General features: G+C 49.6%; 1 protein-coding gene across 2 annotated transcripts in view; it reads right to left on the bottom strand.

Annotated features, from left to right (window-relative positions):
• The window catches only part of LOC140218364 (uncharacterized), a 41,350-nt gene that overhangs the window by 14,150 nt on the left and 15,787 nt on the right, over positions 1-11,413 (bottom strand). The window contains exon 5 of one of the 2 annotated variants that reach the window (XM_072288090.1): positions 539-610. The exons of the other annotated variant lie outside the window; for it this stretch is intronic. Within the exon in view, the coding sequence (XP_072144191.1) occupies positions 539-610 (72 nt within the window). The remainder of the gene's footprint in view (positions 1-538; positions 611-11,413) is intronic. 2 annotated transcript variants of the gene reach the window in all.

The following is an 11,413-nucleotide window of genomic DNA, read 5'->3' as shown; positions in this document are numbered from 1 at the left end:
AGAACCTGAGGTAATCCAAGTTCATCCAGAGAAACAACACTTTCTACGCTCCACAGGGCTCCGCCCACGCAAAACACGGCACCGGAAATCTCGCACACTTCATTGCTTTGAGGTCAGAACAGAGGCCCGTATCTACTCGACGGTGCGCAGCAGCTTCATGGGCGCCGGTTCGCATGTACGACACACAAGGCAATACGCCTTACGCAATCATGTTTCTTAGGACGCCATACAGCATAACTATGAAGCGACGTACGCGTGTTGTCACGAAGTGATGCTCCTTGCCTTCTCGCACGTGCGCTTTCTCTGCAGTCAGGAGTCGCGCACGTAACAGTTCGAGCTCTCGGCGTCGAGGGAGCGCGCACTCGTCTTGCACTTTGCGCTATCATGCGGCAACACACCCTGAGAAGTGATGCGCACATATAGGGAGAAATAGGGAAGCTAACTTCGCGACAATATTCTGCGCGCTGTAGCGCCGCTCATATTGTGCATTGTGTTATGCGCCTCGGGGTTCGCGAAGCTTGGCAGATCTCTTACTCACATTTGGACCATGTCTTGGGACACGCCTCCGACGGTAGCAACGGTAGACGGCTGAGCAGCGGCTGCCGTGGGACTGAAATGGATTAAAATGAAGTGCCTTCGATTTACCTTATCTATTTTCATTGCTGTGCACCAGGGCTGCTACAGGGAGCGCGTGTTAATTCAAAAAAGTAAGACAGAAAGCAAGCACACAAAATGCAAGCGGAAATTGAAAAAAGAAAGAAAGCTAAGCAGTACAGATAGCGTACAAATTGCACAATGCATGTGACATATATACTACCTGCACAAACAGCACACGGCAGATGGAACTAATAGCAACTATATAACAAAGTAAAACGATGCATTTACAATATATAAACAGCTTTAACAGCATACAACATAAATCAGGGCCACAGAACCCCGACTTATACAAGTAGGAAATACAATTTTTTCCAAAACCCGCAATCAAATTTGCGCCTTCAAATACCTCTTTCTTTCCAGTCTTCTATTGTTCTAACTAGGAATGAGTGTTTGAATATGTCGGCGCTAGATATGTAAGGTTTGATAGCCAGGAGGTCACAAGTACAGATCGGGACTCATATTTAACCTGCCATTGTATAATTGATAAAACGATCTTAACCCCGCTATCTTTCATTGCGTAGCAAGTTTCGGTGCGCTGGCCCTGGCGAGCAACGTGCCGTAACATATCCCTCGCAAAGATTCCACTAGGGTACTGCCGGTAGAACCCATTTATTGCTACATTCCTCCGGCTAACCTCGTCCTCTTCTCTTCGTCATTACCCTGCTGATGACGTGGACCGCTACGCACTCCCTATCGGGTGTCCTGGCGCCCACGATGATAACACAGTAGCACGTTCCCAATTGAAGCCTGTTCACCTTTTCCACTGGGTCCTTGGTAGTATATTGTCTTCAGCAGTCCTTGTTGTCTAGCTGTCTTGATGACGTAGTAAGGTCCTGCAAACGGCGTTTTCGAATCCCGTTCGGAGCAGAATCAACGAATCTGGTTCAATCTCCGGCATCTTTGTGCAGTGTCTGCGGTCAAACTTATTTTTCACTGTCGCTCAATATTTTTTTCGCTTATGAGAAGTCTTGGGATGTTCCTTAAGATCTATTTGTTTCACTAAGCCGAATTCGTGGTCCGCTGACAGCCATGATATCGTTCCACATGCCGCACAATGTGGGCTGCATCCCAGGCCCGCGGTATATGATCTGTTGTGATGTACAACAGCGTCTTCTAAGGCGCATTTGCAGCCGCCTTTGAATCCTGGGTATAATCGTATAATCACTCGCTCTGCGAGGGAATTACCTTCCGGATGGTAAGGTGCTGGGAAGCGAAGAGTGATATTTCTTTTCTCAGCCCTAAGTCGCAGTTTTTCGCTTTTAAAGGCTGGGCCATTGCCTGTGACGACGACTCTGACGTTCTTGAAGTGTTCTTGTTCCAGTAATCATATCACGCAGTTTGCGTCCTCCTTTCTAGCTTTGGCGGCTACAAAACGCCTGCACTCGTCCACGGCGACAAGGAAGGGTTGGGTCCTTCTAACTCCCTCCCCTTACTTTTTATTTCAGCGAAATCAAGATGCACAACTTCGAAGGGGATATCGCAATGCTATGGCAAGACCATCCTGTTGCCTCTAGCTTGTACTTGGCTTTAAGAAGCTGACAGTGACGACAATTTTTCACATAATTTGTGATGTCTTCTTTCATGTTTTTCAAGTGAAACGCTGGGCTATATTATGGTACGTCTTCCAGAATCCGTCACGTCCTCCTGACTCTGGACTAGTGGGGTGAAGCTTCAGGACTGTTGGCACATTGGTATCCGGGACGTAAATTTTTCCATTCTTTACTTCCATTTCCTGCGTGCCTTCCCAAAGCTGCAACAGGTTTATGTTTCTAGTTGGTGTTTCATGCGGCTCGTGGAGTCGAGATAGAGCATCGGCATCTTGATGTTTCTGTCCCGGGCGATGTATGACGTCAAACCTGAATTGTTGCACTTCGCTGACCCATCGAGTAAGTCTGCCCTTCGGCTGCGATAGCTCTAACTGGTACGTCAACGCCTGGTTGTGTGTACACAGCTTGAAGTGGTTGCCTTCCAGGTAGCTTCTGAAGTATCGCAAGGCTAACACCACCGCCAGTGCTTCCGTCTCCGTAGTTGCGTAATTTTCTTCTGTCTTAGTCAAAGTGGAAGAGTAGTAACCTACCACCTTCGGCACCTTTCCTTGGTGCTTTGTAGCATCACGCTAGTATAGAGTATGGCGCCTACTCCATAATACGATGCGTCAATGTAGAGCTCAAAGGGCAGCTTGAAGTTGGGGAGCATTAATAAAGGGTCCTATGAAATTATGCGGATAAGCTAAGTGTAGCCATTCTTACCCTCTTCTGACCACATAAATGGTACGCCCTTTTGGGTCAGTGCGGTGAGGCATTTCGTTTTTCTGGCATAGGCTCTTCTGAATGCACGGAAATGGTCCGCCAGTCCCAAAAACACTCGGAGCGAATGAACATCATACGATTTCACCATTTTCTTGATGCGTTGAACACTCTCTTCCTTGGTGCTTTTCGGTTCACCGTTAAACACCCTTCCGAGGAAAACCACCTTATTGTAAAAAAAAAAACTCACTTTTCTTCATGTTAACTTTAGGTCGTGCGGTGCTTAGTGCCTCAGGTACGTCACACAAATGTTACTCGTGGTTTCCCCTTGTCCTGGAGTAGATAATGGTATCATCCACATATGCACTGCAAAATTGTCTAATGAATTTTCTCAGCGTTTCGTTCATTTTCTGGAACCACGACCCAGAATTCTTCCAGTCAAATGGTAACCGATTATACTCGTAGATGTCGAATGGTGTGACAAATGCCGTAAACTTCTTGTCTCTTCTTTCAGTGGTACTTGCCAGTGCCCCTTGCATAATTCTATAAGTGAAAACTATGCGCATCTTCCAATCTCGTCAATGATGTCATCTATCCTAGGCATCTGTATGGAAAAAGATCGGTCTGCTTGTTTATCATTCGGTAATCAGTGCACAGTCGGAATGATCAATCTTCCTTTGGTACAATGGTAATAGGGCAAGTAAAACAGGATGTGGATGGCCTAATGATCCCTGCTTCTAACATGCCTAGAAGTTTTTGTCTTAGCCATACTTTCTTTTCATGGCTAAGACTATACAGCTTCTTTCTGACGACTGTGCTGTCGCGCAACAAGAACGGCACCTCAGTCGTGGTTGTGGCTTCGGGATGTGGCCCAATGCAGATTAACTCGGGGAACTTCAGCGGCACGTCTTCTGCGCATGATGGCTTTCGTTCGTCGGGTTTTTCCGTCAAACACATATTTTGCTCAGGTATTTCACTAGTCACCTCGTCATTCCATAGTATGTTGATCTTCATATTCTTCATGTCAGGCAGTGGTAAAAGAAAGGCGAAGTTCACCGCTGACACGACGAGCGCTTCCATCTTGAACTTCTGACCTTCAAACTCAAGAGCTTCTGTTCACTTATGGTAATACCGAGATGACCCATCGTAGCTACACACACGAATTGGCTTTCCGGATATGATGCTGGATAATTCCACTATAGTTTCATTAATTAGGTTCACGGAAGCACCAGTGTCAATCAATGCTGACATGTTTCGGTTATTTACAAGCATCGGCATTGTCAGAACACCTGACTTAACCAGGAACACCGTTTCTTCAGCATATTGGCGAGATTCTGTGGTGCCTGGACTTTTGTAGGTATGGCTGATTATGAAGGACCGAGCCTTGCGTGGATTTGTCACTAGGTCTAGAGTTATGACTCATGACTCTTTTGATGGCACATTAATATCTGTCGTCATAACGTACGCCAGTGACTGAAACAGTTGGTCCATTGTGCTTGGCGGCCTAGCTAGAACTTATTTCTGGTGCTCTCTTGTCAAACCGTGTATGATGATGACGATAATTGACGATTCTGGAAGCTTCGGCTCGGCAGTACAAATAAAATGCCACTTTTCCAACTCATACTGTCTGATGTTTATTGCTTACTGTCTGTAGAATATGGCGTTATTCCAAAGTTCCTCGGTATTCTTTTTCAATGCTCGATAAAAAGCCTCCTTCCGCTCATTCCACGGTTCATTCAACTGTGAACTTAACCAAATATCGTACCATTTCCGTGCGTTGCCACACAAAAATGTCCGCATGTTCTGTATGTGATCCGCGTCACCCAACCATCGATTCGTGGGCAAGCATACACATAAAAATGAAGCCAGGTATATACACCGGACGAATTGCCATCATATATGTCTGGTTATAAGAACGGCTGTTCTCTCTTGTTTCCAGATCCTGACAGCATAACAAGAAGATCTACCAGCTGATGCTGTTGCTTCATCTGGCATTTCTGAAGGTCAAACAGTGCGTTAAAGACAGTTATATCACTGTGCGGCGGCGTTACAGCTAACTGAGTTTCATCAGTTAAGATGGGTCCTTTAAAACAAGTTTCAGACTCGTCTTGTTCATTGGAGTTAGGAACGGTACCTTTAGTGACGGTGTCGTCAGCCGTAAATCCGGAGGCACTTGGAACGCTCCATAGAACATCAGGTGTGGTGACATGTTCCAGTGGCACGGCATGTTCGTCACTTGCTTTGTAGCCTTCCATGGTGATTCGTTCTTCGTTGAACGCGACGTTGATCTTCGTCCCCACAGGCTCCTGTTTTCGACTGCGCCAATGTAAAGATTCAACTAGGGTACTGCCGGTAGAACCCGTTTATTGCTACATTCCTCCGGCTAACGTCGTCCTCTTCTTCTCTTCCTCAATACCCCGCTTGCGATGTCGATCGCCACATCGCCTAGTATTCCCTACTATTTAGAAAAAATTGACAGTCATTTTAGCATACGCCAAAGAGGGTGAAGGCATAAGCCTGCGCGCTCAAGAGATATTCATTAAATTATTGCCATTCTCCTTAATTACCTCTACGTAAATTAACTGTGCCTTAATTAACTTCGCCTTAACATCAAAGGGCGTGGGCTCGACTTCCACATAAGCTCGAGGGTTCGACTGCCACCGAAGGTCGTGGGTTCAAGTGCCTGAAATAAATCTATAAATGCCGCGCATGAGATGGCTCAGCTTCTTCGAATCAGGCATGTTGGAACCCGCGCGGCGAAACAAACGAGACATGTCCTCGGCAAACATGGAAACACTTTCGTTGGGTTTCTGAATGCGCAACTCGAGAAGGCGTTGTGCATTATCTCGGCGATCAGTGCTTCTGAAGGCATCAAGTAGCCGACGGCAAGATTCGTCCCACATTGTCAAATGTGCCTCGCGGTTTTGGAACCATGTCCTTGCGCTACATTCAAGAGCGAAGTACACATTGTAAAGCTTCTGGTGCGGACGCCGCTGATCGACCTTAGCTAAGCGTTCATACTGCTCCAGCCTGTCTTCGGCGTCTGCATACGTGTCACCGTGGAAGCTTGTCGGGACTAGATTGCTTTGAACATTCACCTGTGTTGGATTTGCAAGTGCTATTTCCTGAGTCGGTGGAGTCGCTGACGAAGTTCCTCGCAAGAGACCTAATTCCGGGCACAGACCTTGCAGGTGGTGGCTTGCGCGGTGCACATGTGTCTCGACGCGTGGATGATGTCTTGAAGGGCTAGATGCAGGGCTACTCGCAGGAGTCGTCCCTATCATTAGGCGACGATGCGATACCCAGCACGTCCACCAGTGCCACGGCTCACTTCAGACAAAAGTGGAGAGCGGTATTTAATCAAAACAATTAGAACAAGCGCTCAGTTCAGGCTTCTTCCTCTCTAGCACCTCGCTTGCACACTCAAGGTCGTCGTCTTTGTCGTCAGCGTGGCTGGGCCTAGGTAGCGCCGCGGCATTCACTGGTCTCGTGCGTAACCCGCCTACAACACTGGAAGAATTCATTACGGAAGCCACAGCAATCGAGCGGGCGCTCCCCCAGCGTTTCGGGCGATACGAACGCCTCACTAACGATGCGCCTGCAGGAGCCGCAGTACTGACAGTGACAGGCGAGACCTGGCTGCGTCAATTGATAAGAGACATTGTGCGCGAGGAAATTGCGAAGCAAACTGCGACACCGAAGGAGTTCGCTGTTGCTTCGATCGCTGAAGTTGACCGCCAAGAGATCTGGCGAGCATTTCCATTTCCTGAGCCACTCCCTGAACCACGCCCCGAGTCACGCTTTGAGCCACGCTCATACAGCTACGCAGACGCTGTCCGTCGCCCTATTTCTACCGTGCCAGTACAACAGTACCACTAGCAGCCATCTATGGCTGCCTGGATACAGGGGGAGCATTTCAGGCGACCTCAACTTCGCAGGACCGACGTATGGTGCACTGCTGATCGCCGACCATTGTGTTTTCACTGTGGCGAACTAAGGTACATGTATCGTTTTTGCTCTCATCGCCAGTGTGGCATCCAGGAAATGTCACCTGCCACCCCACGACAGTTTCCAGAGAGACATCCACGCTTCGACGAGAGTGTCACTTTGGAACAAGGCAGCTCAGCTAATCTACTGTCGCGCTCGCCGTCTCCGTTACGTTATTCTTCGCCGAACCGTCGCAGTGTCGCCGACGTGGTACGGGATTTGTACGCATACGCCCCTCACCAAAGTGTACAGCAAAATTGAGCTCTTTTTGGAGGCAGGACCAACTCATGAACACACAGAAGTCCGTGTACTGGGGCTTTTCAGTGATCAACATTGACGGTCGAACACTACCCTGGCCAAGCTCCGTAAGGTGGGGGACCAGGTGGGCCGCATGGTCCGCTGAGTTTCCAACAAACGCGGGGGGTTGCGGTGCAAAGACGCCTTGCGGCTGCCGCATGCATTCGTGACCAGTCGAATCTTGTATTCGACTCCTTACCTCCACCTTCGGAAACAAGACGAGGATGCACTCGAAGTCACCCTCCGCAAAATTATTAAGAGAGCCCTCGATCTCCCCTTGAACACCTCCAACCAGCGCCTCCTGGGTCTAGGCATGGTGAACACGTTCCGGGAGCTCCGAGAGGCTCACCTAATTAACCAATACACACGCCTCTCTAAGACACTGTCGGGTCGTCGCCTCCTTGCCCGACTACACATCCAACACACCACCCTTATCGAAGAGCTAGTACGACTCCCTTTCGAGTGGAGATGCGCCCTCCACGTACGCCCTCTTCCTGACAACATGACACGTGAGGAGCATAATGGTCGGCGCCAGGCGCGGGCGAAGCCCTGGGCCGCCGTTATGGGTCGAAACCCGGCACTTATTACGTCGACGCCTCTGGCCGCCATCCTGGGGGATGGTACACGGCCGCAGTCGTCCACCAGTCCAAAACAGTTAACGGGCTTACATTTCGCGCCCGCGACATAACTCATGCGGAGGAGGTCGCCATTTCACTGGCTGCTACCCACTCTGATTCCAAAACCAATTATCTCCGACTCGCGAGGGGCCTGTCGGAACGTCGAGCAAGGCTGGGCTCCATACTTAGCCTATACCGACTACTTCAAAGTTGCACCAACACCGGAGACCCCGCTCACCGGAACATAGTATGGGCTCCTGCTCATATGGGTCTCGAGGGGAATGAGGCTGCCGATGCCGCCACCCGCGCGCTCTCTCTCCGGGCTTCCTTTCTCGACCCCCTAGATCCGGATCTTGAATTCAATCCCGCGTATTCTTTTAAACACATTCTCCTGCATTATCAATCTGGCCATATCTTTTACCCTCGCCCGAGTAAAGGGCTATCTAAGACGGAGGAGCGGCTTCTACTCCGTCTCTATACGGACACTCTGCTGTGCCCGGTAGCACTCAAACATTTTGATCGTTCTTTCGCAGGCAGTTGTCCGCACTGTGCGGAGAAGTCTTCGGACATCTACCACATGGTGTAGGCCTGCCCATCTAACCCAGTTATTGCCCCTCACCCCAACCCCACTCGGGAGGACTGGGAGGCGACCCTGCTCGGCTGCTATGATCTGCAGGCCCAAAGGGCCTTGGTCGAGCGCGTCCGGGCAGCGGCCGTCGCCACTGGGGTCCTGTACTAGGGATTCCACCTAGTATTTTAAGGGCCGGGCCCTTAAGGAGCGGCCCATATGCGTACCTCCATGTGCTTCTCTTCTGAGAGCAATAAAAGTTTTTCACCACCACCACCACGTGGTACGAGGCCGCTCTCCAAGCCCACGGCGGGGAAACTGAAATCGGCGACCTCCGGGGGGGGGAGTAGGGGTTGCAAGTCGTCGAACCGCCGAAAATCCCCCATTACTGCTGAGAAACGAGCATAGCAACCCGGAGAAACGGAACGCCGACGAATTTGTGAGTGCCGACCTACTCTTAACGATTGATGGGCACGACGGGACAACTTTAGTTGATACTGGCGCAGACTTTTCGAGAATGAGTGAGCAGTTGGCAGAGCGGCTTAAGAAAGCCAAAATGCAGTGGACGGGCCCTTATATTAGAAATACCGGGGGCCGGATAATGACACCTACAGGAATATGTACTGCACGACTCCTGATAGGAAAAACAGCTTTTATGATTTTAAAATAGTGCTGCAGATCACTCATCATTGGAATGGACTTCTTGGGGGGGTACGGCGCCGTGGTTAACACACGGGACGGCGAAGGAAGGAAGGAAGGAAAAGCTTTAATGCTCTATTTACAGCTTTCAGCGGCTAACAGAGGTCTTCATGTTTTACCGACGTCTCCGTTGTCTTGAGTGGTCCGCGCCCCTATTCCAGAGCACCGCTGAGCCTGGCCACTTTGAGAGCGTGTTGCACCAATCCTTTTTGGATTGTGAGCACGCCGCTGGTGAGCAGGCCCTCCCACTGTTCCGCACTGGGTTCTTTTTCTTTGTGGAAAGAGAAGTTATTTCTGCACTCCCATGTGATGTGATCTAGTGTTGGGATGGCCCCACACCATGGGCATGTGCCCGTGTATTGACTGGGAAACATTTTATGTAGGATGTGTAAATTGGAGAATGTTCCTGTCTGCAGCCTTCGCCAGCCGACTGCTTCGTGTTGTGTTAAAGATGGCTGGGGTGGTGGATATATTATCCTTTTGCCTCGGTGATGATTTAGTATTTCCGCGTACGTTGGTTCCACCGTATCTCGGTTATCAAGGTTATCTCGGGACGGCGAGATAACCTTGTCAGCTAGTACGGATACGAGCCACGACGAAGAGCGCCAACGTACATCGTTACGTCTGCATATCACCACTATCATGCAGTTTTGTATCCGTCAATTGCGGAGAACAGTTTAACGAGGACGGTGTCGCCGAACAATTAATTGCACTTCTGTTCAATCAAGGCGTTACCATCGCTCAGGGTATTGCCAGCCTAATCGGTGGTCGAACAGAGGTACTACTGACAAATTTTACCAATGAACACCAGCACATCAGTAAAGGCACCGCTGTGGCATACTTTGACGACATTGACCACGTTCAACACTGCTTTGCTGTAAAAGAGGAATCAACCACCGATACGATGACACATGCACCCGTCGTCGACGTTGACACAGGTTTAGCGCCGAAACCGAAACAAAGGCTCAGGGAAATGCTTGACCATTTTAAGGACTGCTTCTCTACAACGTCCCGAGTGCGTCAAACACCACTGACAAAACACCGCGTCATTAAAGAGGAAACAATACCCATCCGACAGCATCCCTAGCGCATGGCTAAGAAAGAGCGTGAAGCAATACAGCAGCAAGTCAAGAAATTGCTAGAAGATGACGTCTTCCAGCCGTCAAAAAGCCGTTGGGCATCGCCCGTGGTACTCGTTGAGAAGGATGGTAGCCTGGGGTTTTGTATCGGTTATCGCAAGATCAATCGGGTGACGAAAAAAGATGTGTATCTCTTACCACGCATCGACGATTTCCTCGACAGGCTACGGCAGGCACGTTACTTCTCATCGATGGGCTTAAATAGTGGATATTGACAAATAGAGGTCGATGAGCGGTATCGCGAAAAGACTGTTCTTTTTTATGCCTGATGGGCTCTATGAATTCATAGTTCTCCCTTCTGGTTTGTGCTCCGCCCCAGCCACGTTCCAAAGGCTAATGGATACAGTTCTCTCAGACCTTAAGTGGAATACTTGCTTAGTGTACCTAGACGATGTGATTGTTTATTCTGCCACATTTGGTGAACATCTCAGACGGTTATGGTCAGTTCTTCAAGCCATACGATCCGCTGGGCTTGCCTTAAAACCTGAAAAGTGCCACTTTGGCTATGAAGAACTACAGTCTTTGGAGAACATTGTAAGTCACACAGCTGTCAGACCTGATCCTGAGAAAATCGCAGCCGTCGCAAAGTTTTCAAGGCCTACGGACAAGAAGGCAGTCAGACGCTTCCTGGGCCTGTGTGCCTATTTCCGGCGATTTGTTGCGGATTTTTCACGCATCGCCTCACCGCTCACCTGCCTAACCAGAGAAGAAGTTACGTTTGTGTGGGCCGACGAGCAGGAGGCGGAATTTAACGAGTTGCAGCACCGTCTACAAACTCCGCCTGTTCTTGCCCACTTTGACGTGGCTGCGCCGACAATGATCCACACCGATTCCAGCAACGTGGGTCTAGGCGCCGTCCTTGTTCAGCGGCAAGACGGCGCTGAGTGAGTCATCGCTTACGCGAGTAGAACACTGTCACGTGCCGAGTCGAACTACTCCACTACAGAGAAGGAATGCTTGGCTGTAGTATGGGCACTTACCAAGTTCCGTCCTAACATATACGGCCGCCCATTTCAAGTCATAAGTGATCACCATTCTCTCTGTTGGTTGACCAACATGAAAGATCCCATCTGCACGCTTGGCACGCTGGAGCCTACGGATTCAAGAGTACGACATGACAGTGGTCTATAAATCGGGAAGGCAGCACTTAGACGCTAACTGCCTTTCCAGATTGCCGATCGAGTCGTCAGGCGGAATCTGCAA

Source organism: Dermacentor andersoni, chromosome 5, assembly GCF_023375885.2.
Source record: "Dermacentor andersoni chromosome 5, qqDerAnde1_hic_scaffold, whole genome shotgun sequence".
Taxonomy (NCBI): domain Eukaryota; kingdom Metazoa; phylum Arthropoda; class Arachnida; order Ixodida; family Ixodidae; genus Dermacentor; species Dermacentor andersoni.
The sequence above is the reverse complement of the archived record's forward strand: the minus strand, read 5'-3'. Positions and strand labels throughout refer to the sequence as shown.